Genomic DNA, 19,101 nt, shown 5'->3' on the forward strand with positions numbered 1-19,101 from the left:
TATGGATGCTCATTGACCTGTGCTAGCCAGACTTCTGTTGTAGAGGGGAATACATATATACTTTATAATAGAAGGCACTTAAAAGTTTTATCAGGGTATTAAATTGACGAGTGATCTGAAATGGAGACTTCTAGTCTATATTCAACATGGACATAAATAGTGTTTGTGCCAGAAAAGCTTCTAGAGTCAAGTGTATCCATAGTCCTCATGCACCTGACAAAGAGGGTCATTTGGCCGCCACTGCCAAGTATATACTTTGTCATCCCTTTTTTCTGTATGGAATAGTGTAAGGGGGCCAATGGGATATGTCGGTTTGGACTGGGCCCCAAAAAGAAATTTGACCTGGCTTTGGAGATAATCTCTTGCCACTAGGGTATATTTGAGTGGCCTCAGCACTTATAGACTTAATTGATAATATGAGGGTTAGGCCCCAAGAATAATTTCCTCTGGTACGCCCAAGGAACCACACTGGGGATATGGCACTCATCGAGTGGCTTCCTGGGTGAGTGCACCGTTATTCATATTGATCATGTAGATCAGGCATGCTCAACCTGCGGCCCTCCAGCTGTTGCAAAATTAAAACTCCCAGCATTCCCAGACAGTCTACAGCTATCAGCCTGCAGCAGGCCATGGTGGGAGTTGTAGTTTTACAACAGCTGGAGGGCCACAGGTTGAGCATCCCTGATGTAGATCATTACAGTTTCATGTCCGTGGTATAGATGAGGCTGCTTATCTCTCTCCACCACATGGCTCATCCAGTATGGTCAGTGAGACATTGCCCTGTTCCAGTGTATAGTATTTGGGTCCCTGGTCATTTTTAGTAGTGCAGGGGCACATTATAAAAGAAAGTTCCAGCGTATACATATTTCTCAGGACAGTACTGTACTATGCATTGCTTAGAGATGTGTACAGTTTTACATGACATTTTTTTCTGTAGTGATCTCATTATTAATGTTTTGCCACTTTCTTTTGTATTTACAGGTTTGAATTACTCCAAGTTTTGACATTTGATTCTGTAAGGAGGTGTATGAGTGTCATAGTGAAATCCGCTTCAGGTATAGATATAATAGTCATTGTCACTTCATATGGTAGAACGATATTGTCCTTGTTATAATGCAGAGGCTTACACTGAAGACTGCCGTCCCCTAAGGCTGAATGGTGTGTTCAATGACATCATTGTAGACTTTAAATTAGAATGTATTAGTCATTTCTTCCTACAGCAATGTAAAGACTATTGAAATATACAGGCCAACATTATGTCTCCCTGTCTGTGTAAAATGGTAATTGTGGTTAAGCCTAAATCGAATTCTTTAAAGGGCCACACATCTGTAATGTGAGTGTGAAATGTCTATTTGTCTTGCGTGCAATGCAGATTAGGTTTGAATTTAATGAAGACATTCATAGCTCTTTATAGTTAGTTTTTTTTATTATTACAATGAACAAATGGTAGCAGAAAGGGGCTCATGTGCTATATGTGCACTCAGAGGCATAGCTAGAGTTTCAGCATGGGGGGGACAAAAGCACATCTGTCACCTGATTGGGCCCACAACACAGGTAATGCCAAACCATGCCCACTATTAATACCCCTTACATAGTGCTTATGCCCCCTATACCCTCTGGACAGTGTCAAACACAAGGCCAGCGGGACAGATTTGGCCCGAAACCTTGTTTTTTGGGGTCTGCTAGTGATATGGGTGGCTGATGAGAAATAAGGCCCGTAATATAAGTGAGTAGTCCCACAGCAGCGTGACTCTTATGAGCAGTGCGCTGCGGCAATTTAGTCACTCCCCCATGTATATGTACACTCAACAATCCCGGCCACTCTGCCGGGACGGGATTGGTGAGCACAGATCATTGCCGTTCGCCATTTTCTTTTTGTACCTGCGTGGAGCAGAAGTGGACAAGAGGGTAAATACAACTGGTAGCAGCAGGCTGTCTGCGAGCAATATGGCATCGGGCCCCTGTTGGGGGAATATGGCAGCAGGACCACTAGGTTATTTAACAATATGTTAACATCCGCCTTATGGTTTCCTTCAGCAGGTTATATATGTAACTACGCCTCACTGGCATAGTTATATTTATACAGTCACAGAATTACTAACGGCCCTTTGAACACAACCATAAGGTTGATGTGACCCTCGGCAAAAATACGTTTCATATCCCTGCCCTAGACAGTAACAGTATGACCACTGTATGACCCTTTGAAGGTCTCCTAAATTAATAATACTCCCTGATTGTGCCTTAAAAAGTAATAATGTCCCCATAATGCTCACTTTAAATTAATACTTTCCCCTGCATTACCCTATATGCCCTATATGCCTCCTTAATACATAATAATGCCCCCTGAATAAGTAATAATGTCCATCTTCCCCCTGAATAAATGGCTTCTGTGCCCCATGGATAATTAATAATGCCCTGTGATCCCTGAAAAAATAATAATGCCCATGTGCCACCTGAATAAATAATAATGACCCTTGTGCCCCCTGAATAAATTGATAAATATTATTGCCCCTGTGCTCCTTGAGTAAATAATAATGCGCCTGTGACCCCTGAATGAATAGTAATACCCCTGTGGTCCCTGAGTAAACAATAATGGCCCTTGTGCCCCCTGAGTAAATAATAATGCCCCTGTGCCCCCTGAGTAAATAATAATGACCTTTGTGTCCCCTGAATAATTGTTCACGCCTGGGGACCTTTAATACAGACCCACCAGCATGGCCGGACCCAAAGTGGTAATCATACTTACCTGATCCCTGCCACTGGGTTCCAGCTCCCTTGCTGTGCCGCCAGCTCTGCAGTGGTCACATGGCTCACGGCAAACTGGATGCTGATGCGGGGAGACCTGGAACTGCAGAGCTGGCAGGGCAGCAGTGGAGCCAGAACCCAGCAGCGGGGATCAGGTGAGTATGATTACCACCGCTGGTTTGGCCACGCTTGCTGGTGGGCTTCTGTGGAAAAAGTCCCCAGGGGGTGAACAACCCCTTTACAGCATACAAATGTGTCTAGCCTTACATTTGCTTTAATTTGGTTAGGACTTTAATTTCTCATTAAACAAGTTTAATACAATACAATATAGCAGCAGACATCATTTTGTGTCACAACCCCCAGGTGGCTGACATAGACACATATAGCAGGGACATCTTGTGACAGAGTATCATGTGGTTTTTTCAAAGCTGGTCACCTCACGTCACTTATCTCAAGATATGTTGTGCCAAGAGCAAAGGAGAGGATCTGTATGTGCACCCATATACACATAATTTTGAAAAAATAAGTTTTGATATTTTAAATAGATTTGAGTATTGTACATTTGAATGAAATTGAATGAGCAAATCTGTGATGCATTTTAGGGCTCATGCACACGGCCGTGTGCTGGCCGGGCCCATGCTGCGGACTGCATATTGCGGTCCGCAATGCATGGGCATCAGCCGTGGGTCCACCGCATGCGGATCGCAGACCCATTTACTTGAATGGAGTCTGCTATCCGCATCCGACGGCCCCCACCGCAAAAAAGTAGTGCATGCACTACTTTTTTGCGGTGCCGAGGCACGGACAGAAGGCCCACGGAAGCACTGCATCTTCTGGATTGCATCTATGATCCGGGGGGCACGCGGCCGGTGCCCATGTATTGCGGACCCGCTGTTTGCGGGCCACAGTACAGCCACGGCTGGGCAACGGCCGTGTGCATGAGCTCTTATTCAGTAATGTACACAGCGCACCCATTTCCGTGTACAAACAGTATGAGGGGTAGAGCTGTCAATCACTGTGTGTGGACGGTGTAATTAGGACTCTCCCTGTCTCTCCTGGAGTCCTGTCAGGAGAGAAGTCCTGCTCCAAATAATCTAAACCTGTATATCTCCGAGCTCAGTTTCTATCCCTCGATCATGGTCTGTTCTCAGATTCCCTTTCTATGTGTTATACATAATACTTCATATTTCTTGCTATTTCTTGTGGTTTTTCACTGATACTTTATTGCTTATGCTTAGTTTTTTTCTGGATCTGATAAGGATCTGATATTTGCTTTGCCGTCATTCCTTTGCATAAAGCACGGGTGTGTCAATGCACTCATATAGTGAAAAGCTTCGAGTTCTGACCTTGAGGCAAAGAGTCATGTGCCGACACCTAAGGGTGGGTGACATGTTAAAGCAGAATGTATTCCTTGTGTACATTTTGTCAGCGTTACTCACTCACTGTGCCCGAGTAGGGGCAGATTACTAATTTTCCTTTTCCATTTACAGGTGACATATTCTTATTTTGTAAAGGGGCAGATTCTTCTATATTTCCCAGAGTCAGGGAAGGCAAGGTCGATCAAATTCGAGCCAGAGTTGAACGCAATGCTGTGGTAATGCCTGTGTAATTCTTGTCTTCTGTTATTGCATGTCATTAATGTCTATAAATCCACTGAATAGCATAGGGTCACATTAGATATTGTTCTATGTAATTCATTTATCAGTGATAGGAAGGACGATGGAAAGGTGCTACGTACAGAATATTAGACCAGTAAATGGTTATCTGCTTTGAACAATCTCTTTTTACTAGAAGGCTCCCTCTGATAATAAACGGGGCGTCCCGCTGCTGTGATCCCCAGCAGTCCACGGCACTCTGTGGGTAAGCATGGCAGCAAATGGTCAGTTCCCCTGCAGGCCAACCACAGGGAGGGGGGGAAGTTATATAGATCCATTGAAGTCAAATAGGCTATGTAATGCACGGCCATGCTGGGCCTTCAAGAGAAACCCAGTTTACTGCTCTGGCTGATTGATAACCATGACAGACATGAAGACTCTCCACATTCCCCATGTATAGAATATGGAGAACTCATAGCTCCCGACCACATAAAATTATTAATTTGGCCTTTTGCCAAATGCAGTCATTGCGACCAATCAGTACCAAATTCAGGATCACAAAATAACATGGAAGAGCGTTATGTTTGTTTGGAAAGGGGCTTTTACAGGACCATTATTGAACACCCCTCCCCCACCAATATTTATTTTATGTATAGTTGATGTTGCCGTACACTAATTTAGTAGTTTACTTCTTAAATGTCTACTCCAAATGTACAGTGCATTATCAGAGCTGACCACTTTCTGGTCCCAGGTTGACACACAGGAAATGGCTTGCCGTGGCCTGCCTACTCGGGCAATCACTGGTTGGGGTGAGACAGTCTAAGGCTGAGTTCACATGAGCGTTCAGCCTGTCCCTTCTCCTGCTCCGTTATAAGAGCAGGAGAATGGAAAGGACAAATTTGGCACATAACTGACCCAAATGGAACCTACGGACCCCCTAGACCAGTGATGGGCAAACTGCGGCTCTCCAGCTGTTGTAAAACTACAAATCCCATCATGCCCTGCTGTAGGCTGATGGCTGTAGGCAGACTGGGCATACTGGGAGTTGTAGTTTTACAACAGCTGGAGAGCCGCAGTTTGCCCATCCCTGCCATAGACTATAATGGGGTCCGTTAGGTTTCCACTCAGAGGAAGACAAAAGTCCTGCATGCACAACTTTTGTCTCCACTTCAAAAATCTTCCTCTGAGCAGAAACTTTACAGGCCCCATTATAGTCTATGGCGTCCATAGGCTTCGTTCGGGTCAGTTATGTGCCGAATCCGTCCATTCTGTTCTTCTGCTCCTATAACGGAGCAGGAGAACGGAAAGGCTGAATGCTGATGGGAACTCAGCCTTAGGCTACGTTCACGCTTGCGTTGTTAATTCAGGTATTGAAGTCCAGCACAGCATCTCAATACCGGAATTAACCAGATCCCTTTTGATTATGCACGTCAGGATGTATCCGTTCTGTTAGGATGCAATTTTGTGAAATCAAAATGTTAAAAAACGAATCCGTCACTAAATACATTGAAAGTCAATGGGTGATGGATCCAGTATTTAGGCTCCTAAAAAACGGATCCGTCACCATTGACTTACCTTGTTTTCAGTAACAGATATGTTTTTTCCATTTTTATGAGCCGACACAAAACCGCAGATTGCAGCGGTTTTGCATCCGGTGACACAAAACGGAATGCTGCCAGAACGGAAGGCATCCTGAACTGACCTCTTTACATTCAGAATGCATGAGGACTAAATGGAAATGTTTTTTTTCCAGTATTGAGATCCCCTGTCGGATCTCAATACCGGAAAACTACAACGCATGTGTTTTGTGTATTAAACCGGGACCAAAAATTGGACCATAGCGAGAACTGGAGCAGCACTGGAATGATAGATCGGTGAGGAGTAGTTATTTTTATTAAAAAAATGTTTAAACTCGTTTTATTGAAGTAAAGTATAAGTAACAGACATTGAAGTTGTCAGATAAGCAGCAAGCGCAAAATGTTACCATTATACATTAATACCCAGTACATAGCGTTAAAGTGGGGAAATGAATATGCTATTCAGTCGATTTCTGTAATGAATTATTGAACCAGAGTACAGTGATATTCAGAAGTGTATATATACCACAGGTTTACATGACAAAGGCAAAGGATCAGGATTCTGACCCGAAATACATTAAGGGTTATTAAGGGTTATTATCCAAACACATTGCTCTATGGATTGTGCCCGTGTGAAAGGCATTGAGTGTTGTGTAAGGGGAGAAGAGCACCAAGCTCCCCATACTTTTTCATACTTAGGTTCACATTTCCTGTGTTTATGATTGTGTTAATCAGACCCTTCCACTGAGAAATTGAAGGGGTACGATCCCCCATCCATCTTAGAACTATTGCTTTTCTTGCCATAAATAATGTCTCCCGAAGGAAGATTTTGGTGTCGTTCTTTTTATTTTTAACCCATTCCATCCCAAAAAACTATATTCTCCCAGAAACCCCGTTAAAGTCTATAAAGCATGCACATGAATTTGTGTTGCTAAAGTTTGCTGCACTCTACATATCATTTATTCTATATACGTATTCTTATTATTTCACTATAATTGTACATTACATTTTTATTCCTTGTTTTAAAATTGCATTTTTTTGTGTTTGAAACTGAAAACAGAAATACTATAGACTAGGAAACAGATACAGATAAAACCAGGGCATGAGAACTTGATCTGAGCACAACATGACGTGAATAGATTGTAAAGCAGTTCTAGTTGGGATGTGCCCGGTGGTTTCATATCTACTACATGTAACACGATCCTATTATCTTTGTGCAGAGTCACATCGGAGGCTATTAGCAATGCCCATATTGCTCTTGCTGCTTGTTAAGGCATTAGATATCATTATATTGGTAAAATATTGTGTGATGTAAAATATTTAATCTAACATATTATGATATTTAGTATAACAAAATGTTACAACAACTTGGCAGCTTTACAGTCCATGCTTCATTTTCCATTGTGGATTGCAACATAAAAGCTGATTTCTTGCTGTGGGCAACATGGCCTCTTTTTTTCGCAGACAGTTTTAATACTTGAGGCCATGGCGTTTCAGTAATGAAGCACCGAGAAGGAAGATTGTTCACAGAGGATTCCAGGTCATGTTTGTTTTAACCATTGTCTCGCGCTGGGTCGGACTGTAGTAGGAAGTCATGTGTACCATGTCATGCCATTGTTACTGTTATATGCTTACCAAAGCATCCCTGAGTATGGTTTTCTGAGCGATGGACCAATGTTTTTCTTGTCCTTTTCATCTCTACAGGAAGGCCTGAGGACTTTGTGCATTGCATATAAAAGGTTTTCACAAGAAGAGTATGAAGCTGCTGAAAAATTGCTCACCAGTGCACATCTAGCCCTGCAGAACAGAGAGAAGAAGCTAGCAGAGGCCTACGAACAAATAGAGCAGAACCTCATCTTACTGGGTGCCACCGCCGTAGAAGACAGGTTCACGGACACATTATTAGTATTCTGTACAAATACCATATTGTAGTGTGTGATTTTTTCGGTTAAAGAAGTTGTCCAGCTTTAAAACAATTTTCACAAGCCCTCCCCTCCCTGCTGGACCCTGGAGAGAAGAATACTTACCTGCTCCCCACCACTGGGTTCCAGCTACTTCAGTTTGCTGTGCTCCAGTTCCCTAATTTTCAACTTCCGGAGTGGACAGGGGTCACATGTCACTTGGCGGACATGTTACCCCTGCGGCCAATCATTGGCCGCATCTGCACATATGACCCCTGTCCACTCCAGAAGTTGATAGGCAGGGAACCAAGGGAGCTCACACCCAGCGGTGGGGAGCAGGTAAGTATGCTTCTCTGCACAAGTTTGGTGGGGAGGGAGGGCTGGCAAAAATAGTTTTAATGCTGGACAACCCCTTTAAGGTAGCCATACACTGTAGAGAGCTGTCAGCTGTTCATTCATCCAGCTGCCATACCTCACAACTACCCATAGACATGCTCTGCTTGACTCGTGTGCATGTGTTCTCAGTAGTGAGAGGTATATAAGCCACTGCCAGATTCCTTGGGGCATCAGCTTATACCCATGGGCAGTGTCGGACTGAGGTATCTAGGGCCCACAAGTAAAATTGACTCTGGGGGCCCGCTGTAAACCTACATGCAAATTTTACTTGCCCACACAGTAGCAGCAACAGCAAGACATTCCAAGATGATTGATTATGGGCCCCCTGCAGTAACTTTGAGAAGGCAGATCCCTGGGAATAGAGGATTCAGGCTTGACTCTGTACCTAGAAGTCATCTCAGCCACTTGGTAGTTTGTTAAATAATCCACCCAGTTTTTTATATGAATATAGGCTGGTTGAGGTGCTGTATGCTGCCTTTCTATATGTAGTGCAGTCCGTCTGCTGTGCCATGTGCCACTTCTATAGGGGGTGGTTACTAGGGGCCCACCTTACTCTGGGACCCACCGTTGGATTCACCTGTTCCCCTGTGGGCCAGTCTATGGGAACAAAGTGCCAGATCCTTCTTTCCTCTGAGGCATTAAAGGAGTGTTAAGCGGCCTCCGTACACATAAAATGGTCGTCTGGTCTGGTTTTGTATTGTACTAAAATCTACCTAAATAATTTATCCTCTTCTCCTGACCATAACTATAATGATGGTAGTTTCTGCTGGCACAAAGGGCCTTATTTATCAAAAGTGTGTAAGTTGGCCATTGTAACCAACCAGAGACCCCCTTTCATTTTTCAAAACACTTTAAGAAATGAAAGTTAAGTTCTGATTAGTTGTTATGGGGAACTAAGACAGTTTACCTGTTAGACAGTTTTGATATATGAGGCCCAAAGTGTTCCACTCAGGACCAGCTTTAGTTTTGTATGCAGATGTATTGAATAGCATAGTTAACCTACTCTTATTATTACATTTGGCAGCCATTAGCAGCGATTAGGATATTGCTGTATTGTGGCCAAATTGGCTTCCTCAGACACCAGGGCCTGGGTGCCACCTCCGCACCTCTATAGCTACCACCCTGACAGGAACATGTAGAATTCAATGTCTAGAAATGAATAAATAATTACGGCTGTGTGCGTCGTCTAGCATTGTCAGCTAGAAACGGGTTGTAAAGATGGTTCTCTTTACAGACTCCAGGAAAAAGCAGCTGATACCATTGAAGCGTTACAGAAAGCTGGCATTAAAGTATGGGTACTGACAGGGGACAAAATGGAGACGGCTGCTGCCACCTGTTATGCCTGCAAACTGTTCAGAAGAAATACTCAGCTGCTGGAGCTGACAACTAAGAAAATAGAGGAGCAGAGTTTACATGATGTGCTCTTCGAGTTAAGTAAGACTGTCCTGAGGCACAGCGAAAGCTTAACCAGAGACAATTTCTCAGGGTATGTAAAGCAAGAGGAGCAATACATGTCTAAATGTTTTATTTATTGAGCACTTAAGGGGAGACTTATTTTATAGAACTGGCTTAGTTGCCCATAGCAACCAGTCAGATTCCACCCTTCATTTTTCACAGCTTCTTTGGAAAATGAAACGTGGAATCTGATTGGTTGCTTTGGACAACTAAACCAGATTCATCTCCCCCTTAGAATCTATGTTGTAACTGTTATAAGGCACATATCAATGCTTTCAGTCATATTAGTGTCCTACACTGGAGCTACTTTGAAACAGCTGATTGATGGGGGTGTGGGCTGTCGGAGCCCCACAGATCAGGTGTTGATGGCTTATCCTGTGAATAGCCCATCAATATAAAGGAGAGAACAACCCCTTTAAGACAGGGATGCTCAACCTGTGGCCCTCCAGCTGTTGTAAAACTACAACTCCCATCATGCCCTGCTGTAGGCTGATAGCTGTAGTCTGTCCGGGCATTCTGGGAGTTGTAGTTTTGTAACAGCTGGAAGACCACAGGTTGGGAATCCCTGCTTTAAGACAATACACTGGAATACATATATCCTTTCATATGTACCACTGGATAACAACTGTGGAGGTCATTTATCAAACTGGTGTAAAGTAGAACTGGCTTAGTTGCCCATAGCAACCAATCAGATTCCACCTTTCATCTTGGACAGCTCCTTTGGAAAATGAAAGGTGGGATCTGATTGGTTGCTATGAGCAACTAAGCCAGTTCTACTTTACACCAGTTTATGACCCCCTACATTTTTCCTTTACCTATTAAGCGTCCATTCACACATCCGCAAAATGGTTCCGCATCTGTTCCGCACTTCCGTTCCGCAGCCACGCAAAAAAATAGAACATGTCCTATTCTTGTACACAGCCACGGACAAGAAAATGCATTTCTATTATAGTGTCGGCCATGTGCAGTCCGCAAAATGCAGAACGCACATGGCCGGTGTCCGTATTTTGCGGATCTGCAATTTGCAGACCGCAAAACAGTTGCGGACGTGTGGATGGACCCTAATAAAGCTTTTTTTGAATGAAATTGGGCTGAGCTGCAATATCAGATCCTAGACATGGACACAAATGGTGCTGTTATAAGCAGATCCCCATTTTCTAATCTCAGGTAGCTACTTCAAAGGAGTTGTCTAAGATAATGAAAATCTTGGACAAGCTGTAAAAAATGGCTTAAGATAAAACATGTTATACTGACCCGTTTCTCCAGTGGCGGTGCTGGTCCGGTCCTCCTGCTGCTGTTTCTTTAGCATACCATATCTAGGCACATCACTGACACTGTGTTAGCTACGGATGGAAAGATTTACCTCTGAATTTCCTTCAAGGTATTTACCTGTAGTGTTGAATGTAATGCAGGTGGGGAGGGGCCCGTCACTGATCTCCTTCTTCCGTTCCAAGGTGAAAATACTGCATCATACAGCCACCACTAGGGGGAGCTCAGTGATAAAACATTATTACAGCTTCCATTGCACTGTATAATCTCCTATGCACTGAACTCCCCCTGGTGGTAGCTGCAGGCAGAGAGCTTTGTAATTTATGAAGAGAAGATGGAGAATTTATCAATGTATTTATGCCAGTTGTCCGCTGTAAATACATTGAGAAATTTGCTGTTCAGTATGAGCGCCACATATTTGACACACCTGTACCACTTTTTCTGACTCAAGTCCGAGGGCGACTTTTGTATTCAAATTTTTTATATATATTTTTTTCTTCTGTTTAATAAAAAAAATGTAAATTCAGCAAAAATATGGGGCATTGTGCTTTACATTCCGTATTGCCTGGGGGTGTTTGGTGCATTATGTGCTGGGAAATTGGTGGCACAGGGGGCGCCATACTAAGTTTTACTATAAGGCCCTATGAGATCTGTGTAAGCCCCTGGTGATATGAATTGTAATTGGGCACTCATTTCTCATGAGAATGTGTTAATAAATCAATCTCCTTATAATACTACTATGTGCTTTTGCAGTTTTTATATCTCTTAATGGTTGACTCTCTCTTAATGGTTGACTCAGTTCACACTTCCATTTTGGCCAAGTTTTCATCACTCTTTGATGGCCAGAATAGCACTGTGGGCTGCTTCAAACATAAAGAAATAAAAACCAGATGGAAACTGGGCAATAATATCCAAGTCCATGAGATCTGCAAGGATCCATTATGGTTCTGTTTATTCCAGTTTGAATGCCACTTTCAATAGCTTCAGCTTAAAGGGAATCTGTCAGCAGTTTTGGATATGTAAAATGATTGAGAGCAATAGGTAGGAGCCTGGAAGATCAAGTCAGACATACCTCTTGTGGAGCTTTTATTATCAGGAATAATGAGAATATGAACTTTTATTCTGCCAGGTACTGCTCCAGCTCCAACAGTTGGAGCTTCACTTTGAAGTGTTCTCTGCACTGAGCTCTTCTTCACAGCCCCTCCCCTCTGCTCTGAGTGACAGCAGTAGTGGTCTTCTGGTGGGATACTACAGCTGTCCCTTAGAGCATTAGACATGGGCTATAAAGCAGCTAAGTGCAGAGAGCAGAGATAACTTCACAATGAAGCTCCACCTTCTGGGCTCTTGCTGGAGCCAGAATCTCGCAGAATAAAAGTTCATATTCACACAACTCCTGATAATAAAAATTCCCAGGTTTTTTCCATTCTCCCCAACCCAGAACTAGTGGTGTCAGCGGTTTTACAAACTGCTGCCTGAGTCCCTTTAAATTCATAATTGTGTCACTTTTTATAGCAAGTTATTCTACCACCAGTTGCTACCTTTGAAACTGCAAATGTCTTTTGTGCACAGCTACATTCTCATCTGCTTGTTCTTCAGTGTTTTTGTGGAATAACCTAAGAAAAATCTCATCCTTATTACTGGCTGCTTAGTTCGTATTCTCAGGCAGATGACTGTAATAGATGACTGCTCCATCCAGTTTATACTGTTTGTTTTTCTCCTAAACGGTGTAGGTTTTCAACAGATTTCCAAGATTACGGATTAATTATTGATGGAGCCGCACTTTCATTAATAATGAAACCCAGAGAAGATGGGAGCTCTACAAATTACAGAGAGGTCTTCCTGGAGGTCTGCAGGAACTGTAGCGCAGTATTGTGCTGCCGAATGGCCCCTCTGCAGAAAGCACAGGTATTTATTGGTCTCAAGCTCATGTGCCATTATATTTATGCAAATTACCATGCAAAGCGTTGCCCCAGAGCACGTATAATCCATGAGAACAGACCATTTTACTATATTCAGGTTCAGCATCCCAACTCATTCAAGTACCATTTAGATTTTGGAAATTTAAGGAACCTTTTGTACAATTGTCCCATAAAAGCTGCCGACTTATCTCAGCACAGATAATATTAAAATGATAATATAAAATTTGAATGAGCTGCTGATTTCCTTGCCCATATATCAGTGTATATAACTATAGTGTTAGATTATTTATACTAATTATTCCTCAGCTATGTACATGACCTGGTAATGCAGCACTGATATGAGATATGCATGCAAAATGATAGGCCGAGGACTAAAAGGATCATCGTGTACACTGGAAGGTTTGATATTACCAGCCATCACTCTGCTCTATTTTATCATATATTTCCACATTGTATATGGTAACAGAAGCTGACTAAAGGCAGCAGCCTGCCCCACTAAGATAAGCATTCACACTTACTTGCTCCCCTCCGATCCGATCCTCTGAGCTGCCTTTGGTGTCTCCATGTTCCGGTCCCTGCAGTTTTTACATCTGGTGCAGTATGGGCATGGTCACATGCAGCACGTCCCCGCTGAAGCCAGTCATACTGGGGAACAGTGATAGCCAGTTCGCATTTTTCGCTTCGCGAACACATGCGGTCTGCCATCTTAACTGACAAGTCCGGCGAGGCACAGGTAAGTACTTACCTGTGCCTGTGCGCGAGCTGGTCTGAAATGAAACGCGGTCTCCGGGAGCAGGCCGTTCCGAGAATGGCCCCCGGAGGCAGTTCTCGGAACTGCCTGCTCCCGGAGACCGCATTTCATTTCAGACTGGCTCGCACACATGCACAGGTAAGGACTTACCTGTGCCTAGCCGGACTTCTTAGTTAGGCCTCATGCACACGGCCGTTGTTTGGGTCCGCATCCAAGCCGCCGTTTTGGCGGCTCGGATGCGGACCCATTCATTTCAATTCATTTAAATAAAATTCAATTCATTAAAAAATATATATAACATGTCCTATTCTTGTCCGCAATTTGCGGACAAGAATAGGCATTTATATTGCCGATGCCTGTTCCTCAAATTGCGGAAGGCAACACGGGCGCCTTCTGTTTTTTGCGGATTCACGGTTTGCGGACCGCAAAAAACGGTACGGTCGTGTACATGAGACCTTAAGATAGCAGATCGCATGTGTTCGCGGGCGAACACTGCGAACTGGCCATCTCTACTGGGGAACCCCTTTAAGCTGTTAGGAATTATGATAAGAATAGTTGATCAGGTAGAAATCAGCATCAAATTTTCCACAGTCCACCAATTGTGTCCTGAAGGGCATCAGCACTTCAAACTTGTGTGCTGCCCTGGTGCAAACCTCACAGGTAAATGCCATGTGCAAGCCAGGAAATTGGATTAGATGTCATGAGGTTTATATGAGCACTAGAGACCATTTTCGTCAATGCTACCTACTGTATGTATTCCCAAAATACACAAAGAGTAATTCGAATGGAAAAAGTGTATCAGTGTGAAGGTATATAACGAAAATTGAGGCACTCAGATTTAGGTTATTGTAATCAAACTTTTTTAATTTTTTGCAGTAGTTTCATACAAAAAGCCCATTTAGATCCTTTGTACAAACAGTATATTAAAACCAGACGTTTCGGTCATTTCATGCCTTCATCAGTGGTCACATTTTTTATCTGTTCTGGTAGGGAGGTATGGACATCAGGGCTTGGATGTCCATACCTCCCTACCAGAACAGATAAAAAATTTGACCACTGCTGAAGGTCTGAAATGACCGAAACGTCTGGTCTTAATATACTGTTTGTACAAAGGATCCAATTGGGCTTTTTGGATAAAACTACTGCAAAAAACTTGAAAAAATAAAAAAAACTTTAGATTGCAATAACCTAAATCTGAGTGCCTCAATTTTCGTTATATATATACTGGCTGTTCGCAGCCCTTGAATGGCACCAGAGACATCTGATTGAGTGCGGTTCTTCATTCTATTACTCTTATCAGTGTGAAGGAGCTTGGTTAACATTGGTCAGATAAATTTGGTAGCCTTTTCTTTGTAAAGGTCATGAACCTAGTTAACTGGACATATATAAATCTGTTCTATATGAGGGTGTTTTGTACATTGCAGATTGTAAAATTAATAAAGGCATCAAAAGAACGTCCGATTACGCTTGCAATAGGAGATGGTGCAAATGATGTCAGCATGATCCTTGAAGCACATGTTGGAATTGGTATGGATATGCAAATCTTATTTTCAGTCATCCTTTGGGTCAATGTAATATGTTTATTATGGGTAGCTGTGTCATGTGACAGTCTGAATACCTGTCCAGACCTTGCTCTAATTCAGGGGTGGGGAACCTTTTTGCTGCCAAGGGCCATTTGGATATTTGTAACATCGTTTGGGGGCCATACAAAATTCTCAACTGAAAAATTAGCTGTATTTGGTAAAACATATAAGTGACCTAGGGGTAAGTTTTCAGAAATTGCTCTTCAATAAAAAAAATTCTAGAGTGCTGTATTTTTGCAGCACAAAATGGCGCCTGCACTATATATATTACAAATAGTATAGGTGCCATTTTTGACAATATATAGCAGTTTAATTTTTAGGTTGAGAATGTTATATATTTAAGTCTTTATTTGGCATTAATGGCAGCCAAGCTAAACCCAGAGGGGTCCACAGAGGGGTTCACCCAGCTTTCACTCTTTCTGCCACTGTCCCTGCCTCTTTCTTCGCAACTGTCCCTGCCTCTTTCTTCGCAACTGTCCCTGTCTTTGTACTTTTCCCAGCCTCAGATCTGCCCCCCCCACCTCCATCCGCCTCAAATCAGCCTCCTATCAGACTTCCCCAGCATACATCAGCCTCAGATCAGACCCTCATCAGACCCTCCCCTGCCTTAGATCAGATCCCCAGCCTTAGATCACACCCCCATAAGACCTCCCAACCTCAGATCAAACCCTCATCAGACCTTCCCTAGCCTCAGATCACCCCCCAATAGGGCCCCCGGCCTCAGATCAGACCCCCCCAGCCTCAGATCAGACCTGCAATAGGCCCCCCAGCCTCAGATCAGACCCCAATAGGCCCCCCAGCCTCAGATCAGACCCCCAGCCTCAGATCAGACCCTCCCCTACCTTAGATCAGATCCCCAGCCTTAGCCCACACCCCCATAACACCTCCCAACCTCAGATCAAACCCTCATCAGACCTTCCCTAGCCTCAGATCACCCCCCAATAGAGCCCCCAGCCTCAGATAAGACCCCCCCAGCTTCAGATCAGACCCGCAATAGGCCCCCCCCAGCCTCAGATCAGACCCCCAGCCTCAGATCAGATCCCTATCAGACCCCCAGCCTCAGATCAGCCCCCCCAGCCTCAGATCAGACCCCCAGCCTCCGATCAGACCCCCCACTAGGCCCCCCAGCCTCAGATCAGACCCCCACTCTCAGATATGACCCCCCCAGCCTCAAATCAGACCCCCATCAGACCCCCCTCCCCACCCACAGATCAGCCCCAATCAGACCTCAGATCAGACATTTAAAAAAAAAACAAAAAAAAAAATTACCTCTCCAGCTCCAGACAGTGCTGCCACTTGGCAGATTCACTTACCCTCCCTGGTCTTCTCCCCACCGCGCTGTACTGTGACCTGACTATAAGTGTCAGGACACAACGTGGGGCCGGAAGAAGACCAGGGAAGGTGAGTACAGATAGCAATGCTCTGTTCTCACCCTCCTGTGCCTCCCGCATGCTAATTACCACTTTCATTTTCATAATATGTTCTGGCAGGGGGCCGCGGGCCGGATGTTCCCTACCCCTGCTCTAATTAGTGGACAGGAAGTCAGCTTCTCCTGTGGGATTACTTCCTGTGGACTACAGGAATAGATCATCATCAATTAAATCCCCCCTGGCAACTCTCAATCACCTTCCCACCATGTTCAATGTCCTGTTTGTGTCCCTCTCATGTATAGAATGCAGTGATATTTGAGCCCATACAATGATTATCCGCAGAGTTAAACTCCTCTAACTCACACTTACTTACTGTACTATATATGTGTTCTGTGTGCAGAATCTCCAGTGTATTTCTGTATGATGCAGCTTCACACTGTTCTCTCCTCTTGCTTATAGGAGCTGACAGGGTTAAGTCTACTTTCAGACTCGCGTTTTGGCTTTCAGTTTGTGAGATCCGTTCAGGGCTTTCACAAGCGGTCCAAAACCGATCAGTTTGCATTCTAATGCATTTTGAATGGAAAAGGATCCCCTCTGAATGCATCAGTTCAGTTTCCATTCTGCTTTGGAGACGGACACCAAAACGCTGCTTGCTGATTGTCCGTCTGATGAAACTGAGCCAAACGGATCCGTCCTGGCACACAATGTAAGTCAATGGGGACGGATCTGTTTTCACTGACATAATCTGGCACAATAGAAAACGGATCCGTCCTCTATTGATTTTCAATGGTGTTCAAGACGGATCCTTCTTGGCTATGTTAAAGATATTACAAACTGATCCGTTCTAAATGGATGCAGGCGGTTGTATTATCTGAACGGATCTGTCCATGACGGATCCGCACAAAACGCGAGTGTGAAAGTAGCAGTAGCAAAAGTAGCAAAGGCAGTGGAGAGAGGCTGAAGTTAAATCACATAGGAATACACTGCAGATACTGTACACAGCACTGTTGGATTAGATTGTACACTGATGCTTTGTAGTATGAATTAGGGGGAAGAAGTTCTGTGTCACTGATATTTTGCTTGCTACACTTAGGTAGGACTCAGAGCAGAATAGTGTGACAGCTTAAAGCAGGCATGTCCAAACTGCGGCCCTCCAGCTGTTGCAAAACTACAACTCCCAGCATGCCCTAATAGCTGTAAGCTATCCAGGCATGCTGGGAGTTGTAGTTTTGCAACAGCTGGAGGGCTGCACTTTGGACATGCCTGGCTTAAAGGATAGCATTGATGCGGTTCTGGTTTCAAATCAAACCAAGGGCAACATCTGCATGAAGCTAGTATATTCTCCTTCTGTTTTTGAAGGATTTCATCTGGATCATAATTTATAATCCAGAGGTAGAAAGAAATATTGCAGCAAAATCTAACCCCCTGTCCTATCTGCACTAGAGGCCAAGCAAACACCTGCATCATAGTTTACTTCTGTCAGAAAAGTCGGTGTTATTCATTAGGGTACAGTACAATGGACATCTTATAAATCTTGCGAAGGTTAAACAGAGTTTAAACCCAACTTTTTAGTTAAATAGTTTCTTCAACCATTCCCTAGCTAATACTACGCCAGTGTCTAAATATATACCATATATATATATATTGCTGTTTCTTCGTATATTCATGTAGTACGCCTGATGAAGGGACTGGTGATGTCTCGAAAGCGCGCTATGTAACATCATTACTTCTATTTTTGTTAGCCATTGAAAGTATCAAACCTGCAATACTCTTAGGCCTCTTTCACACGGGCGTCAATTTTTTTGCCCGGATAAGAGGCGGGTGTGTTGCGGGAAAATGCGCGATTTTTCCGTGCGAGTGCAAAACATTGTAATGCGTTTTGCACGCGTGTGAGAAAAATCTTGGGATCGGTGTTCTGTAGACTGTATTATTTTTCCCTTATAGCATGGTTATAAGGGAAAATAATAGCATTCTGAATACAGAATGCATAGTAAAATAGCGCTGGAGGGGTTAAAAAAATAAAATAAAAATTTAACTCGCCTTAATCCACTTGATCGCGCAGCCCGGCATCTCTTCTGTCTTCTTATTTGCTGTGTGCAGGAACAGGACCTGTGGTGACATCACTCCGGTAATCACATGGTCTGTCACATGGTCTTTTACCATGGTGATGGATCATGTGATGACCGGAGTGACATCACCACAGGTCCTTTTCCTGCACACAGCAAATAAGAAGATAGAAGAGATGCCTTCTGCGCGATCAAGTAGATTAAGGTGAGTTAAATTATTTATTTATTTTTTTAACCCCTCCAGCGCTATTGTACTATGCATTCTGTATTCAGAATGCTATTATTTTCCCTTATAACCATGTTATAAGGGAAAATAATAATGATCGGGTCTCCATCCCGATCGTCTCCTAGCAACCGTGCGTGAAAATCGCACCGCATCCGCACTTGCTTGCAGATGTTTGCGATTTTCACGCAGTTCACTTCTATGGGGCCTGCGTTGCGTGAAAAACGCACAAAATAGAGCTTGCTGTGATT

The 19,101-nt window shown here is 43.6% G+C and overlaps 1 protein-coding gene across 4 annotated transcripts in view; it reads left to right on the forward strand.

Annotated features, from left to right (window-relative positions):
• ATP11A (ATPase phospholipid transporting 11A) overlaps positions 1–19,101 on the forward strand; it is a 182,729-nt gene that overhangs the window by 127,238 nt on the left and 36,390 nt on the right. For all 4 annotated transcript variants that reach the window (XM_044283792.1, XM_044283794.1, XM_044283793.1 and 1 more), the window contains 6 exons: positions 982–1,055; positions 4,236–4,339; positions 7,622–7,803; positions 9,449–9,700; positions 12,669–12,843; positions 15,033–15,135. In XM_044283792.1, the coding sequence (XP_044139727.1) occupies positions 982–1,055; positions 4,236–4,339; positions 7,622–7,803; positions 9,449–9,700; positions 12,669–12,843; positions 15,033–15,135 (890 nt within the window). The remainder of the gene's footprint in view (positions 1–981; positions 1,056–4,235; positions 4,340–7,621; positions 7,804–9,448; positions 9,701–12,668; positions 12,844–15,032; positions 15,136–19,101) is intronic.

This window comes from Bufo gargarizans, chromosome 3, assembly GCF_014858855.1.
Source record: "Bufo gargarizans isolate SCDJY-AF-19 chromosome 3, ASM1485885v1, whole genome shotgun sequence".
NCBI classification, from domain to species: Eukaryota; Metazoa; Chordata; class Amphibia; order Anura; family Bufonidae; genus Bufo; species Bufo gargarizans.